This window comes from Eumetopias jubatus, unplaced genomic scaffold (assembly GCF_037043125.1).
Source record: "Eumetopias jubatus isolate StellerSeaLion01/CBP00866 unplaced genomic scaffold, mEumJub1_p1.0 scaffold_11, whole genome shotgun sequence".
Lineage (NCBI taxonomy): Eukaryota > Metazoa > Chordata > Mammalia > Carnivora > Otariidae > Eumetopias > Eumetopias jubatus.
Genome location: NW_028274817.1, coordinates 90,931,459 through 90,950,194, shown reverse-complemented (window position 1 = coordinate 90,950,194; position 18,736 = coordinate 90,931,459). Strand labels below are relative to the sequence as shown.

At 38.3% G+C, this 18,736-nt stretch overlaps 1 protein-coding gene across 4 annotated transcripts in view; it reads right to left on the bottom strand.

The window, feature by feature from the left end:
* The window catches only part of CASK (calcium/calmodulin dependent serine protein kinase), a 354,818-nt gene that overhangs the window by 183,463 nt on the left and 152,619 nt on the right, over positions 1 to 18,736 (bottom strand). For all 4 annotated transcript variants that reach the window (XM_028113495.2, XM_028113492.2, XM_028113493.2 and 1 more), the window contains exon 4: positions 1,761 to 1,838. In XM_028113495.2, coding sequence (XP_027969296.1) covers positions 1,761 to 1,838 — 78 coding nt within the window. The remainder of the gene's footprint in view (positions 1 to 1,760; positions 1,839 to 18,736) is intronic.

Here is an 18,736-nt window from a genome sequence, read left to right as displayed (position 1 = left end):
CTGAAAGAACAGAGGTAATCACTAATTGGGTTATAAGGACTGTATGCAGTTTTATTTTATGCCATGCTTTGCTGCTTCTCTTGAAGCTCAGCTAGTTGAAGAAAAACATTATCAATTTGATTATTTGGTGCCTCGGAGTCTTCTTGCAGTTGATCTCACTAGAATACTGATGCAAGCTAAATTTCCCAACGATGAATCACAGAATCAGAGGAGGAGGAGGGCAGGTTGGAAGTCATCTGGTTGAATGCTCTACAGCCCAAGGAAGGCTCTACATGCCCTTGTTGTATGGTCACTGATCCTCTGCAAAAAGGTACATACCTAATACTACTTTCTGAGGATGCCCCTCCCTGCATTTTGTCATTTTTTAGGAAGGGCCTTTAATAAATTGTGCCAAATTTCTCTCTCTGCAGTGCTGCCGACTGGTCCTGAGGCTATGCTTTACTGGACCATTCTGGAAAGCTTCTTTCGTTTCACTGTATGGTATCACCTCTACATGTGACTATTCTCCCTATCCTGATGCCCAGGCCAGTGGCACAGACAGGCTCAAAGTTGAGGAAAAGCCATACAGACAAGTGGGGAACAGAGTAAAAGTGGTACTGCTTAACATCAACCCCAACAGCACATGCACCAAGTACCCAAGCGTTATTGTGGTTCAAAAGGAAAAAAGTCCTCCTTCCTTCCTCAAGCTTCACTGTTCTATAAAAATCAACATCCAGAATTTTTAGTTTTCCCTATTTGATGATGATGTTGTTGAAAGAGATCAATGTGGGAAAGTTCAAAAGGCAGGTAGCCTCAAATTCTTGAAGAAGTAAATATGAACAAAAATGCACAAGGGTCTGACAGTTTAATTTAGTTGGATAAAGTGGTTTACCACTGTATCATAAGAAAAATCAAGACAGCATTGACTATTTTGGTATTAAAGAATGCTTTTAAATTCTGAAGCACAATACAGAATAAAAATTTTAAATTGTAACACAAAGTCAAAACTAATAGAAAAATGGGATTAAAAAAAAAAACCCCACTAGAGTTGCGGGTTTGAATCCTTCGACATATTATGGTTGGTGACTGAGGAGACCCCATGTATTAAAAAGGCAACCCACTGAAGTGGGTGTTTATGATACGATTGAATGCCACCAAAGCAGAAAGCTATATTGCTCTAAATCTATAAGCAAGTGGCCTGTGCATGGCTCCTGTAATTTTTCAACTTTACTCCTTATTTTGAGCCATTAGTTCCTTACAACAACTTGACTTAGAACAATGGCCACCATTCGCTTGGGAATCACACACTGGCCTGAAGCAAATATATTTAGCAGGAAAACTGTGCTTCTACTGTTCTGTGCATTTCGTCAGATTAATTGGCCACATAACAGTTTGCTATCACTAAAAGGCAAATGAAGAACTAATAAGACACATCTGCCCAAAATAAAGATCGAACACACAAAAAAACCCCAAATTTGATTCTTCATAGTTCTTGAGCTATCAAATTCCTCTTTGAACAAAAGTCATCAGAAATGGGAAAGACAGCAGTACTATGTTAAGCTGTAAACCCGTATTAATAGATAAATGCATTGTTCCATATCTTGCATTTCCAGTCGCTACTTCGGTTCCACTAACGCACACTAAAACAGACATGGCTCCTTGTAGGCAAGAGTGGCAGTATGCTCATCATCAGTTCAAAAAGGCAGGTCACTTCGTGTCATTTGTCATTTCCTTCTTTTATTTCCACCTTGACCTCTGAGGAGTCCATACGAATGACGTACCTGGCTACAGCTTCACTGTATACAAAACCAGCGTCAGCTCGCTTTACGATTTCAAAACACAGATCTGCTCCATCCATACTGTGGAGAAACGTGAAAAAGAATGTTAAGAGGAAATTCCAGGAAGAAAACACTGAAAATGAATACGCTGTAATGAAGTTATTAGTTGGCTTACAGCTAATGATTCTAATAAGTTATTTAAATCTCCTTTCTTTCAACGAAAAATAGACAAATTATAAAGAATGTTATAACCATCTGAACACCGAAAATCTACGTGGAAAGAAATACAAAGAACAAGCAAATGGTAGCATCAAATAATGTAAGCTGTAGAAAAGTGACCATAAATTTCCTTTAAGTTATCGTAACAAAAAGTCTCAGAAAAGGGCAATGCTGGGGGTTGTGAGCATATTTTTGAGTCAAGTTCCAAAATTATCGGTACCTAGTCACGTTGTGTAATATTTTAAGAATCCAACAAGGATTCTAAAATATTTCACTATACTTATCACTGCTAAATGGGAATTCAGGCTATATACTGTTGAGGGGAAAAAAAGTAGCTAAATCATAATTTATTTTTGCTTACACTTCAATTACCAAAGTCAATTGCTACAAACATATTCTAACACCCTGATGTGTTGGTGGCAGAATGGTACTATCTTGCCCCAAACTTAAAAATAGTTCTTTTCTATTTCTCAGCAGATCGGTAAGGCCTCTGTTGTGTCGGCCCCACCTTGCCTCTTCCACCTATCCTATCTAATGGCTCTTCAAGGATACCTCACTCTCTATGCAGGCTAGACTTATTACTATTCCCTGAACACACTGTTTCCTTTTTTGTCACATGCTTCTTCGTATATTGCTCTTCATATTCAAAACCTACCTTAATCCAAGGTCCCATTCCAATCCCACCCTTCCCAGAGAGTCCCCTCAGTGGATTACCAGCCACATTAAGGCTTTCATTTGCTTAAATTCTATAACAACCCTATATGCCCATATCATAGTATTTGGCACTTACACACATTTAGCATTTACATACATATATATAAAACTTTGCCAGATTATATCTATTAATGAAATTATTCAAATACTAATAGTTAGCCAACAACTTCATAATGCTTTCAGGCTTATGAAATGTTTTCAAATCCAGTATTTTACTCATTCACTTATTCAGGAGCTCACACTGCAGTATACCTGCTATAGGTATTACCCTGAAAAGATAGAGACTTCTAGAAGGGAAAGTAGAAAAACTATTCATTACTATTACTATAATTAGTAATTAGGCATTAGTAATAAATCATCATTACTAATATTATTCACCAAGCATCACTGGGAAACATTCCTTGTTATATCTCCATTCTTACAGTCACCCCATGATGTCAGCATCCTTCTCATTCTCAAATAATTTGTCTAAGTAGACAAGTATGTGACAGGGACAGGATTCAAATCTGTATCTATATTCAATGCTCTTCCCATTATCTACAGCTACACCTGCTGGGTGTGCAAGGAGCAAATGCACATATTCAAGCTCAACAGTTCAATAATAGTGTAGAGCCCTAAAGAACGAGTATGTTTTATACTTTCAAAATACTCTCACCCGATACCCAGCAGAAGACTAAGCACACAGTAAATATTAATGAATAATTGACTATTATTTAAAACTTGGTGTGGTTTTAGATAAATGAAAATACTGTCACGTTTATACAAGGCTTTACAACATTTGCCTGGTTTCCAATTCACAGCTAATGAACATCTTCCAATGTCAAATAAGATTCTTCTGCATAAAATGATCTTCGTGATGGCTTAGTCTACTCTGAAGAATGGTGGTGACCATTTTCCACCATCAGAAATAAAGCCTGAATGAACATGCTCACACATTTCGTGAACAATCCTGATCACCTGTTAGAGTAAAAGTCCTATAAGCGGAGTTGTACTTGTCCTATATGTCAAGGGGCACATACAATAACACTTCTGATACACTCCTGGTGAAAAGTTAACATAGTATTCCTGCCCCCACTAATTGTGGAAGTGTCCTTTCCTCTCCACCTCACCTCCACTAGGATGACTATTCCTTTTGAATCTTTGCCAGATAGAAGGGGAAAAAAGTCACAATTGCTTTAATTTGCATTTCCTTGATTACCAGAGGGTGAATACTTTTCATTTCTTTGTACTGGGGGGAGGGGAAAAAAATCCCATTTTTAAAGCAGGCTGCAGTTTAAGCTGGTTGCTTCATCTAGGAGCACTAAAAGACCCCTGACAGTGATGGAATTATAGTTTTTGCTTAGGCGGTTTCCTTTTTAATTGTGAAATGTGAGGATGAGCACTGTTCAGCTCAGATGAGAGAAGAGTTAGGCAAAGGAGAGGTGGACTGATTGTACCGCCAAGCAGTAAGAGTCTGGGAGCCCTCCTGAGAGCTGGAGGAAGATTTTTTGGAGGGACCTGTAAGAGGGGAAAAAAGGAGTCTTAGGGGTAGAAGGTAGTCAAGTGGTGAGAGGCCAATGCCTAAAGGAGGAACCAGTCAGTGAGAAACAACTGGAAATTACTTACTGCCCTGTAATATAATTACTAGCATGGATCAGCCCATTTTTTTCCCCTGGTCATTCTCTGAAATACTACTATTTGAAATGATAGTATCTACACATGCCCAGACACACGTAGTTTCAGGTTTCTACTCTTTCCCACTGACCCATCTATTCTTGTATCTAGTACCATACCATTTTTTTTTTTACTGTAATGTTTTTTTATTTTAATTTTTTTTTTAGGTAAGCTCCACGCCCAACACAGGGCTTGAACACATGACCCTGAGATCAAGAGTTGCATGTTCTACCGACTGAGCCAGCCAGGAGTCCCTGTAATAGTGTATTTTAATATTTGGACAAATAAGTCATTTCACTATTATTCTTAGTCAATATTTTCTTATGAATTTTTTCTCCCCGCTGAACTTTAAAATTAGTTTGTCAAATGCTAAACATTTTTAATATTTTGGTGGAGACAGTATTATATTTATATATTAACTTCTAGAAATTAACATTTTTCTCATATTCTCACCTATGAACATGATATACTATTTTCTTTCATGTCTCTAAGTTGCAGTTTTAAGGTTTTCTTCATATTGGCTCCAAATATTGATTACTGGGGTTTTTCCCCTAGGACACTTTTAGTTGCTCTTATAAATGGGATCTTTTTGGCCACTGTACGTTTTTTAATACAATGGTTCATAACCAAGGTACCAAACAAAATCACCTGTATAACTTTTTAAAATATGCAGGCATGTTCTTTGAGGAGCTAGTCTGAAAGTCAGCCATCACTATGAAAAAAATCTTCTATTAAGCTGTTTGATCAGTTATTTCTATCACTGATATTAAAGTAAAAGAGGCAATTCATCAGTTTTAAATTTTATGAGATACGGAGAAACTAAAAATACTATTCACACACATTTTACTCATCACCGAAATTTAAAATATACATATTCATAATATAATCCGGATATAACAACTTTGAACAAAAAGTTTGATGCCACAAACCTTTGATAATTTTTATTTGATAATTCTTCTAATAACAAGTGTAAGGCTTCTTTTATTGCTTTTCTCTTTCCTTCCCATCTTAAGGTGTTTTAAGCCTTGGGCTGCAAAGCTTCAAAGACTGTGTTCTAAATCTCCTTGCTTGGTTATATTCCAAGGGAGTAAAATAAGAGGGAGAAGAAACCCTGCTTTAGAAGGGTATGGGGAACGCTTCTATCCTATATGTAGAGAGGTTCACTCTGACTTGTAAAAAGTGGTGGGATCATGAATGATCTTAGCTGTCCCTTCCTTTCGTCTGTCTGAATTTAAAAAATTTTAAACATACACTACTTCTATAATTAAAAAAAATCCAAACAAATATGCCCAATAAAATAGATCACAGGTCTGGGGCACAATGTGTGGCTGGTCGTATGTGGAAGGGATCAGAATATGCCACCCCAAAATATGCTACTTTGGCATAGGATGATTTTGAGCTGAAGGGAACTGAAAAACAGCAGGAACAGGAACAACAGGAAGAACTCTCTCCTCTCCTCCACTCTGCCTAAAAACAGGGTTTAAATGTCCCTTTGTAAAGGTGTTCCCCTCTCACATACTAGGAAGACAACTACTCTGATCTGTATAACAAATTTTACTAAACAACTCTTATTTACCATACATTTCTTAGTCGCCTTCCCACAACTTAGCTCCAACCTGAGACACCCAAACTCCCCCCTCTTCCCTTGTCTAGTCTCTTCATACTTTATTACTCTTTGTTAAAATGGTATATTAAATGTCTGGGTCTAACTACCTTTTTGTGGTTTTCACTTTTTTTCCCTGTGAGGCTGCCCCCCAACCCCACTGGTCCTGCCGTGTACAGACAAAATAAATCTTTTCTCCTGTTAGTCTGGTGTTGGTCAGTTTAATTCACAGACCTAGTCACTTGACCTAAAGAGGGTAAAGGTTTTTTCCTCTTCTACAATGTATTTTCAGTAAAAGCAGAAAAAGAGGGGGCTTGTAGTATGCAGACTCACACTTGATTGTATGAAGAAGTGCTTCTCAACTTAACTGTGGTGAAGGACCAGTTTTTTCCCCCCTCAGGTATGTTATGAATTGGTTCTTTTATAAAATACAAAAGTATATGCTATGATTTCACAGCAACGTCAAATTGCTCTAACAGCTTCTAAATGTTTGCTCTCAATTTCTGTACTTACCTCAGTATAGACTGGTAACAGTTGGTAGATTGGAACCCATCTGCAAACTATTCTTTGAGGAACACTGTAAAGGCCAGACCAAATCTGAATTTTTCTGACCAGCATTTCCTCTGAAGGTGACAAAAACAACTACAGAACTGGATTAAATTAAAAAAAAATTTTTAAAAAGCTCAAAGAATTAACAGTATAGTGAGTGAAAAACTATCTAGTGAGGACGGGGAAAGGTTTTGAGCTCAAAGAGGTGAGCAAGAGCTGCTTCTGCCTTTGGGGTAGGCAGCGGGCCCTGACGAGGAGGCACCCACGAAAGGGGCGGGATGCATATTTGGGGAACTGAAGAATGGGGGAGGTAGACTGACAGGGTGAGATGTCAGATTGATAGGGTCCAACTGCTTTTGCGCTAGGGTGTTTTGAGAGGAGAGACAGAGCTATTCTTTTGGATTACCCCAGAGGAGCCTGTCAAGGGCTAAGGACGTGATAAGACACCCCATGCTCTGCGCTGGGGTGATAAAGAGTAGTATTTTGAAAAGCGGGTTACAGAATATATTCTGGTATGTCTTATTAGTAGCATAGAAAAATCCCAGTGTCTACCATGAAGTGAAAAGCTCCACTTAAAAACGTCAGCAAGGATCAACAAATTATATATATATATATAAAAAGTGACACCACAGATTTGAAAAAGCAAACAGGAATTTCTGAATGAAAAAAATCTAATGCCAAAATTAAGAACTTAAGCAGATTAGGTAGTTGAAGAGAAAAATCAGTGAACCAGAAGATGTAGTCAGATTGAAGCATGGAGACACAAAACATGGAAAATATGAAAGTGAGGATAAGAAAGGATAAAAGTAAGAAGGGCAGCATCTATTTTTATTGAAGTTTCAAAAGTGAAAAGAAGGGCACCTGGCTGGCTCACTTGGTGGAGCATGTGACTCTGGACCTCTAGGTTGTGAGTTCAAGCCCCACAATGGGTATACAGATTACTGATAGATAGATAAACAGATAGATAAATATATAAAAAAAAGTGAAAAGAAAATAGAGCAGAAGCAATACTGAAAGTATAATGTCTGTTAATAACCCAGAAATGGTTAAAGATCTCAACAAACACCAAGCAGTAAAGAAATCCACAGTTAGTCACATATCTGCAAAAACTGCGGGAAACCAAAGAAAAATAGAAAACCTCAAAAACAGTGAAAGAAAAGAATGGACTATTAGACTGATGGCTGACTTCTCAATGGCAACAGTGGAAGCCAGAATACAGTAGAAAGGGATCTTAAATCAAATTAGCTGCCAACCTAATAAAATTCTCTTCTCACCAAAAAACCCCTTAAAGAATAAAGGTGAAAAAATTTCTTTCAGATAAGCAAAGAAACCAAGAGAATTTGCCAGCAGCATACCTATCCCTAAGGGAAATACAAAAGAATATTCCTCAGGTAGAAGGAAAAATGAAGTCGAATGAAAACTCCAGAGATGCAGTGAAGCATGAAAAACGGAAAATGTGGTAACTATGTAAGTGAATCTAAACGAACAATGATTATACAAAACAACTATTTTCTCATTCTCTCTTCAGGCAGCGAGACCATATAACAAAATAACTATTCTGAGAGAGTGAGAGAGAGAGAGAGAGAGAGAGAGAGAGAGAAAGAGAGATTGATCTTAAATAAAAATACTTGACAACAATAACATAGAGGTCAGGAGGCATACTGTAATTTCTAGGACAACCACTAAGTTCTCTAACTTTTTGATGTCAGGACTCTTTTCTACTTACAGATTATTGAGAACCCCAAACATATTGTGTTTGTGTAGGTTTTGTCTTATCAATATTTGCCACCTTAAAAATTAAAATCCAGAAATGTAAAAAACATTTTAAAATGACAATAAACCCATTACATGTTAACAGAAATAATATTTTTTCATGAAAAAGAGTATCTATTCTAAAACAAAAATTTAGTGAGAAGAGTAGAACTGTTTGATACTTTGCAAATCGTTTTTGATTTCTGGTTTAATAGAAGACAGCTAGATTCTCGTATCTGCTTCTATATTCAATCTGTTACAATATGTTATTTGTTTGAAGAAAATCTGGCCTCACAGATATATAATTGGAAGAAGGAGGTATATTTTAATAGCCTTTGCAGATATGTGAGAATATTCTTCTTTGATACTGCACCCAAGACTCAAAAAGTGGTAGTTTCTTTCTTTCTAAGATTTATTTGAGAGAGAGAGAGCACACGTGCACACATGGGGGCAGAGTGTGGGGAGAGGCAGGTGGAGAAGGAGAAGCAGGCTCCCTGCTCAGCCTGACATGGGGCTTGATCCCAGGGCCCTGGGATCATGACCTGAACTGAAGGCAGATGCTTAACCAACTGAACCATCCGGGCACCCCAAAAAGTGGTAGTTTCTTAAAGGTAAACTGCAATGTGGATTCTGAAACCGTGTCAATGAACTTTTGGTACAGTGTTAATTATAATCCATTGTTCTGTCTTGTTCTTTGAGTGGATCTTTCTTTTACCTGTGCATGACTTTGTAACATCACACATTAGTCATCTGAGAAATACTGGTCCACTGAGTCATGCAGATTTTGTAAATATTGACACATTTCATTACATGGTATAAAAAAAATCCATATTCATTCGTATCACCATTGATTACATTAGAAACATTAAGTCCTGGGAAGCTGTTAAGCTTGTGGTGGCAGGTACAAGTTTTCCAAAATTATAATTTTCCAAATTATAATTTTCCCTTGAAAATCTGAATTTCATCATTGGTGACAAATACTGTGAGTGGTTTCCCTTGAAGCAGCAGGCTCACTTCATTTTTGAGTAAATGTATGCTACATACCCAAGTTTGAGTAACCGTGGTTTGTCTGTTAGTCATTCTTTCAAGTACAAATGTGACATATGCACGAAACTCTAGTTCAGCTTACAACTCGAGAAAGCACACAAGCGCTTTTCTGAGAGCCAATGAAATTTTAAGGCTTGTAAGCACTCAGAGTATGATTCCTAATCACAATAATCACAATGAGTTATGTTAGAAATAAAGTAACACAGTAACTAGGAAATCCCCCAAATGCTTACTTGGAAATTGAGAAGTGTATGCTAAATAAACCTATGAATCAGAAGAGAAATCAAATTGAAAATTAGAAAATATTTCTAACAATAATGCTAAAAGTACATCTAAAAATTGTGCAGGATTGAGGCATTACATTTCAAGACTGGCATGCTGCCATCATTAGACCCACAAATATAGAGAAATAGCAGAGAGGAGGAGATGGGGCATAGATCCAATCTTCCAGTAGGAGAAGCTAGAGGACACACACACACACACACACACCCACACACACCCACCCCCTCGGCGTTGGAGAAACTTTTCCTGAATCAAGCAGTCCACTGCTGATACATCAATACAACCTTTCTGCCCGGCAATTTTATAGTGCTTGACAAAACCCTTAAAAATGGCCATGTCCGTTGACCCAATAATTTCCTTCCAAGGGAAATAATCAGGGATATTTGCCAAGTTTTAATGCCAGGGGCTTATGATAGCTACGTATAATAGGGAGAAGTATGAAACAATATGAATAAATGTCTAACAATAGGAGAATTGTTAAATTGTGGTAAATCCACAGGGCAGAATATTATGCTGCCATTAAAATGATGCTGTAGAAGTGTATCTATTAATAAAGATGTTCACAATATATTAAGATGTGTAAACATATATATATGCATATATATGTGTATGCAGATGCACTGAGAAATTTTTGGGTATCAATAGGGTGTTAAAGAGCAGGTGGATAGTCAAAATTTTTTGTTTTATCCTTTACTTAAAAAACAAAACAAAACAGGTATTACCATTTTTGGCATACTAAAAATAGCTCTAAATGTTAAAAAAAAAATGCAAAAATACCCCTCGAGAATGCAGCTAAAACAGTATGTTTTTAAACTTTAAATTACTGAAATATAACAGAAATATTACAAACACTGATGTAAAATATTAGAAAATAAGAAAGTTAAAGTGACATTCTATCAGGATAAAGTTTTTAAAAGAACAGTAAAGTAAATCCAATGAAGGCAGAAGGAAATAATGAGCAGAAATTAATGAAGGAAAAAAAGAAATTAATGAAGTAAAAATAAACAATACAGAGCAAGAACAAAGTAAAAAATAGGTTCTTTGAAAAGATTAATGAAACTGAACTGGAAAATCCCCAATGTTTGGAAACTGAACAATATACTTTTATTATACAGATCTCAGGATAAATCATTAGAAAATAAGATAACACCCTAAGCTGAATAACAAAAATAAAACACATCAAAACTTGTAAAATGCAGGTAAAGTAGTGCTTAGAGGGAAATTTACTGCTGTAAATACATATATTAGGAAAGAAGGCTGAAAATTTATGAACCCAGGCTCCATCTGCATAAGCTATATAAAGATCATCAAATTAAACTCAAACAAATTAGAAGGAAATAAGAATAGACATTAATGAAATGGAAAACAAACATATTAGAAGGATTAGCAAAAGCTAAAAGTTGCCCCCTATGAAATGATCAGTCTTTGGCAAGACTGATTAAAAAAAAGAGAGGACACACATAGCTGCCAATATTAAGAATGAAAAAGGAGATATTTCATATCCTGCAGACATTAAAAAGATGACACTTGAAACTTTATGCCACAGATTTGAAAATTCATATGAAATTGATAAATTTCCCAGAAAAATAAAACTCATCAAAGTGAACACAAAAATAATTAGGAAACTTGAATAATTCTTTACTGATTCACGGAATTGAATCAGTAATTAAAAAACCTTCTGGCATAGAAAACTCTAGGCTTAGATAGCATTTCTGACAAGTTCTACTGAACATTTGGAGGAGAAATAAAATGAGTAAGAAGCTGGAACAGTCTCTAGTTCATATTATGAAGCTAGCTTAACCTAGATACTAATTAAGGAAAGCATGACAAAATCAGAGGACAATCTCACTAGTGCACATAGATGCAAATAACCCAAACAAAACAGCAGCAAATCAAACCCAGCAATACATAAAAATTATATCAGGACCAAGTTGGATTTATCAGAGGAATGCAAAACTGTTTTAACACTGGGAATTCAATTAATATAATTCTGAACACGGAGACTGACTAAAGAAGAAAAAATTAGGATAATCTCAATAAATGCCAAAAATTTAATAAAATTATGTATTTAAGCTTTCTGAAACCCTTAGATCAAGAATAAGATGAAAATGCCCACTCCAAAAACGTATATTCACCACTATTCTGGAGGTCCCAGGCAGTGTAGTAAGGGCAAGATAAAGAAATAAAATCTGTAAGAATTGAAAAAGAAGAAACAAACTGTCATTATTTGCAGATGGCATAAACTGCACATATAGAATATCCAAAATAATCTAAGGTAAAATTAGAATTAATCAGAATTTAGCAAAATTATTCTCATAAATCAAAAGAAAAAATTTAAAATTTGGGGATAAACTTTTTTTAAGAATGTAGAAATAAATCTAATAAAAATTTTTTTTAAGAGGGGCGCCTGGGTGGCTCAGTCATTAGGCATCTGCCTTTGGCTCAGGTCATGATCCCAGGGTCCTGGGATCGAGCCCCGCATCAGGCTCCCTGCTCGGCGGGGAGCCTGCTTCTCCCTCTCCCACTCCCCCTGCTTGTGTTCCCTCTCTCGCTGTGTCTCTCTCTGTCAAATAAATAAATAAAATCTTAAGAAAATGTTTTTTAAGAATATAGAAATAAATCTAATAAAAAGATGTATAGGACCTGAAGGGAGAAAAGTATGATATTTATTAAGAGAAATTAAACAACTAAAATAAATGGAGAGAAAATTATCCTTTTCGTAGACTGGAAAATTCAATACTGTAAACAGCCATTCTTTCCCAAATTGAAGCAAAAATTCAGCGGAATTCCAATCAAAATCCTAGCAGGTTTTGTGGAAACTGTGAAGCAGAATCTAAAACGTATATGGTACTGTAAAAGGACAAAAAGATGCAAGATATTTTGGGAGAATAATAAGGTGGGAAGACTGGATCTACCTGATTTCAAAATTTCACCATGTAAGGCTTAGTAATTAAGACAATGCTATCGACAGTAGGACAAACAGGACAGTAGAACATAACAGAAAGCCTAGAAACAGATCCATACATATATGGATGCTTGATTTATGACAAAAAGGTGACTGGAGAGTTTTGGGCAAGGATACTCTCTTCAAGTAAGTATGTGCTCATGTGGTCATGTGGACCAGGAGTCATGTGCCTGGAGGTTCACAGCAGACCTGTTCACAATAGGCACCAAGTGTCAACAACCCAAATGTCCATCAGTAGTAGAATGGATGAAGCATTGGTATAGTCATACAACACAATACTACACAGCAATGAAAAGAAATTACCGATAGGTACACAAAAGAATTTGGCTGAATCCTAAAGATAAAACACTGAGTGAAAGAAGCAGATAAAGCAGAACACAAACTATGATTTCTTTTACATATGGTTCAAAAACAGAAATAATCTTATTTTGTTGTAATAAAGCTAGCACTTACTGAGTGCTTACTATGTGACAGGCATTTTCTAAGTGCTTTACATGCATAAATTCATTTAGTGGTTTTGAGAAGTCTCTGCGATCGGTGTTATTACTACCCCTATTTTACTTACGAGAAAACTGAGAAACAGCAAAGTTTAAGTAACTTGCCCAAGAGATCATACAGCTAGTAAGTGGCCAAGCCAGGATTCAAACACGGGCAGTTTGGCGATAGAATCCATGCATTGTCCCTGCAAAAATGCTCAGGTTACAAAGAAGGAAGCTTCAAATTTCTGCTCAAGGCTCTGAGTTATTTAATAGAAAAAAAGGGATTACAGCTAAGTAGGTAAAGCCACAGTACAAGGGAGGGCTCTGTATAACAAATTCATTTTCATGCCTGTTATGAGGGCCCCATGCTCCAGAATCACCTAGGGAGATCTTCAAAACGCAGAGCCTCCATCCCCATTGTCCCCAATTGATACATGTATGAGTGCTGTACTATCGATATGGTTTAAAGGAATTCTCTATATTTAATAAGTTTGCCAATAAATACTTTAATCCTGGCATATACAAATCAATCTGTATTGATTAGGAAAAAAAAAAAATTCTCCTTTATTTTCTCCTAATTCGGGGCTTTGCTTGTGGTACTGTCTTGATGTCTTCACAAATGTCCTGTAACCACCACCTTTTCCTGATACTTTGGCTTTCTTTATGCCTCTGCTAGGGATGACCTCTTTCCACTTCTCCACCTGTCTCTCTCCTACACTGACACTGCTGCCCTTCACCAACTTTGTACAAGCCTGCACGCCTGCCCGTTGCAGCTCCCAATGGTTTCCTCCACTGATCTCCTAGGGACCTATGAATCTGTGCCTCTCTAGGGTCATTTAGACCTATACCATCGGTTATTATTTATTTCACGGATAGGCACCTGTGTGGTCTGCCCAGCCGTACTATGAGCAACTTGAGGGCATAAACAGGTCTTTTGTGGTCAGCATAACATCCCACGTATTGGTGAGTATTTACAAATAGTTGTTGGTGGTAAATTCATTTCTGAAAGAAAGAGGAGGTATGCACACTTGACCTTTCTTTACCCTTTCCTTACTCTGAACTACTCCATTTTGGGGAAGGAGTTAAGTCACAACAGTGCATATTAGAGTTTCAATGGAAGGGAAGGGTACATCTCTGAGGGATTCAGACAGGGAGCAAGCAGCGTCTGAGATGGGTCCCAGAGACGACTCAGGGTAAGAGGAAGAAGAGGAGAATGGGAGCGAGAGGGTGGGGACTGCAAGGTAATTAAGAGGGCAACAGCTCAAGGCGTTTCTTCTGACAAGTCAACAACAGTAAGGCCTGGAGCACTAGGAAATGAGTCAACATGCTGGTGGGTTTGTGGTAGATTGTGAAAATATTTAAGGGACTATAATTTGATCTCAGCTGAGCTTTCCCCTCTCACCTCAACTGTTAACTGTATGCAATCAACTTCCTGCAGTATGAACTTGGGCAGGAACCAGAGAAGGTACTGACACAGGACTGTTAACTTTGTTATTTAAGTAGACAGAAACCTTCATCTTCTCAACGGGGAAAGGGGATGGTTCACCGTAACAAGAATTGCTTAATAAAGCAAATGCTGATATATTGTGAAAGGCATTAAAATGACTGAGCATATCCCCATACACCTATGTACCAAGTGTATTTCTTTTGGTGGGAACTGACCACTTCTGTCCTTGCCTGTTTGTATATGAAGCTTAATATCATCCCTTCCAATCGCAGTGAGCTCTCCTTGTCGATGTTCAGTAAAATGGAACCCTTTTATGTCAATATTAAATTGGATTAATTTTCCAGTTTTTTTTTTTCCAATTTTAAATCTGCTGTTTTCCTTTGTGAATCCCAGTCCTTTGAAGTTGTGAAAGCTCTCCAAAGATCTGTTAAATAATTTTATTTTTTGCTAGCTTTCCTATGATCTGTGGTTTTCTTTTTTGGAGAGGGGGTCGAATTTCTAAATTGACTTCTGAATTGCTAATTAGTTTTCTCAACACTATTTAAAAAAAAAAAATCCTTCTTTTCCATACTGTATTTACTGCACTTGAGCGCCTGTCCTGCTGAGGAGGAATGTCTGGTGCTGCCCGGCTGGCAAGCAGTGTTTCCTGGCCTGTATCATTCTAGGTGGATCTGCTGGCGAGTGTGGCTTATGGTGGTTTTGGGGCTCCGAAAGTTTCTTAGTAGTGCCTAAGAAGAAGACTCCCAGATTAGCTAATGATTGAAGTGGATTTCTCACCGCTCACGGAGAGAATGAGCGCACTAAGGTGGTCTTCAAGAGAGAGTGTGGAGACACAAGGAGACAGAGCAAAGGAAGGGAAAGGTCACTGAGAGGGAAGGCAGAGCACATCAGTCCAACCCTGCCACCTCCCGACTTTGCTGGGGACCAGTCGGGTACAGCTTCAAAGCTGTTTGGGCCCACATGCCACAGGAGGCCTCCCTCCGTCTAGGCTCACCCTTAACACTTGCAGGGCCTGAGGCAGGTGTACACGTGTGAGCGCATGGCTCCATACACCTAAATGCTCAAAAGTTAGACGACAAACTTACTAACTGCTAAATATGTTCTAAGCTTTGACCTTGACAAATACAGATTCATAAGGACCTGGATGGTTAGGTTCTAGTAGGAATTGTTGGGGTCCTCGGAATTCCTCTCCACGAACATGGCATCTTGGGGTATCTGGCCCCTGGTATCTTTTTTTGCCACTCCCAGCTCCATGCCTCACCTTACAGCCTTCTTCGGCCAGGGCTGATATCCCAAGGTACAAGAGCTGCCAGTCTAAGCACAGATTTTAGAGACCATGGACTCCCCTGATAGCGGGGTCATCTTCTGCCACTTCTCTACCGATGCGGGTATCTTAATGCTGGGTCAGTTATGGCTCTGAGTTACAGAAACAGAAACCAATTGTGGCTGATTTAAGCAGCACGGGAGTGGATTAATGGGACCCTGGATTGCTCAGAGTGATAGGAAGGCCTGTCAAACCAAGACTGTGCTTGCACAGACACAAAGCCCTGAACTGATCTGATGAAGGCACCAGAGCAGCTGATCTCCACCAGCAGCAAGAGCTTGCACCGCTGGCCCGTTAATGGCAGATGTCGGAAGCCGTCCCGACTGTCACTGCTATGACTAGCCCAGTAATCATCCCTGCTGTCACCTGAGAGTGCCACATGGTCCCTGTTTTTTTGTCACTAGCTATTACATTCCGGGGGGCTGTGTCTGACTCATGAAACCTACGTCGTATGCCCATATCTTAACTGCCAAGGAGAGCAAGTATCTGGCATTATTAGCTTCTATAGCAGAAGGTGGACTCTGTCCCCCATCAAGACTCTTAAGAGGGGTGATTCTCCAAATACTGGAAGAGGGTTCAGATGTTGGACAGGCAAAACAATGAGAACTGTCCCCTTATGGGTTCTGTTTGCAAGCCTACCTTTAACTGCCCAGGAGACCTCGATCATGCCACTTAACCTTTCTGGGTTGACAATGACTCCTCAATAAAATGATGAGCTTTGGTTTGTAATCTCTAAGGTCTCTTGATATCCCACAGAATTCTGATTCTTTGAAAACAGACTGGCTTGAAAGAATTTGCTACTTCTAAAATTAAAAGGCAGTCTAAGATACTGCTTATCAAATTTTATAAAGTGTTGTTTTAATGCCTGTCTAGACATCAAAGGTTGATTTGTCACCATTTCCAGGGTCCTCTATTTATCACTCTTTTCTTTTTGCCAGACCTTTCTCCTATCCAGTGGCTTAAAGGACCAACCAAGATCGCCTGACCCCTAATCAATGTTGCTTGACAACGGCGCCTCCTAGTGGATGAAGAAACTCCACCTACAAGAGAGAGCAAATGTTCTTAAGATAGGAAGAACTGCAGATGTCTGGATTAGTTGTTTATGTTAACCTGTCTCTGTACGGTTTTCTGAAATTCCCAGAAAAGGCAGGCAGGCAGTTGGGAACAACCCCTGTTCTGTTTACTAAGGAGGAACTTTACTGTTAGCCCTCAGTGTTCTCACTAATCTTCACAGCTAAACACCCACCTCCCCAACCTCCAACATACATATACTCATTCATTCATTCATTTTCTCTTTCTCATGCATGCGTGCGTGCGTACACACACACACACACACACACACTTTCTCTTTCAGCTAAGGCTCTGAAAGAAAAGGAAAAAAAGGAGGGGAAGGGGCCTCCAGACAGAATCATGATGAGTCACATTAGGGAATTTTTGGAACTGAAAATTTAATGAAAAGACTTGCTTTAGGTCAGTAACTAACGGCAGTTGGGACTAGAATCTCAGCTTCTTGATTCTTGGCCCCCTGTATTAACTCCATGTTTTCTGCTCATCTTTCTGAAGGAGGTGGTTATACTTTTCCCTTCCCCTAACATGGACTTACATACATCGTGGAGAGCATAATGATAGGCTATTACTTCAAGGGGCTTTTTTAATTACTGCAAATCCTCACAAGTGAAGGGAATCTCTCCTGTGCTTTCTTTTCAAGTGATCAGGAGACAGGGTTTCATGGTGCTAGGTAGGAACTACCTTTCCAAGCTAGCATTGTTTTTGTTGTCAACTCAAGGCCTATAGAGTTCACCTAAGACGTTGGTTACTGTGTGGCCCCAGTAATGTCTGCACAGGGCAAAGCATCCAAAGGTCAAGAGGTCCTTGAACTCTCTTTTCTACCCTCCCCTCCCCCCTGCAAATCTGTTAACTTCATTAATTCTAAAAAAATAATTACTGCTGCAAATACCTTACACGTAGTTTTTTATCTACTGGATGTTAGTTCAGCTTGTTTAAACATGTTTTGCTTTTTTTTTTTTTTTTTTAAAGTTTCTTAGACCTCGATCTAGTCCTAACTTACCTTTGCAAGTAAGAGCTGGGAAAGTATCCCTGCCACTCAAAACCAACTCAATCCTAATCTTCATATCAGTTTACTTTCGGTCCTGCATAAGTTCTTATAACTCTGGTGTGGGTGACTATCTATGTATGAGTCTTCTGAAGTCTTTCTAGTTCTTCTTTTGGCCTCTTCTCTCTAGAAATACAGTTCTCTCTCTCGTTCCTCAAAGTCTTGTCTTCATGCAGAGGCAGGGTCCTCAGTGCAGACCCTGCCACCCGATAGGAAAGCTGTTGGCCTAGAGGAGGCAGCACACCTTCAAAAGATGGAGATAGGAAGCTCACAATATGTTCCTTCTGGCCTTTTGTGGAATTCAAAAATTCAGGGTCATTCTTGGACAGTTCTTCTTCTGACCTGTTCTCTGTTTCCGCCTCACAGAACACCTAAAGAACTGTATATAATCATGACAGACTCTGATGTGGTTGGTCTTGGAGATGAGAAAGGGGGGCTAATTTGGAAAATGATCTCATCTTGAATAACCAGACCACAGAGTAAAAAAAAAAAATAATCACACGGTTAATTACTGATTTTGTTTTCCTTTTACTGCCATTTGCACTCTGAAATCAAACTAGCTGGTCTAATTCTTACTTCTAGGCAAGTTCCAAGCTAACATGAAAATGTTAATGTTGGTACTTATAAAACTACAGATGTATAGATATAAATGAAAAGCGGTATAAGAGGCATAAGAATGGGTATCTGCCCAAGATTGGATTGCTCCAACTCAGCAAGAAAAATGGAACCATTACCGTGTCCTCACGAGAAGATTCCATCTGCCCATGAATTATTTCTAAATTTCAAATGTGGTAAGAAAAAAAAGAGGGAGTTCTTGAATGTTCAAATAACA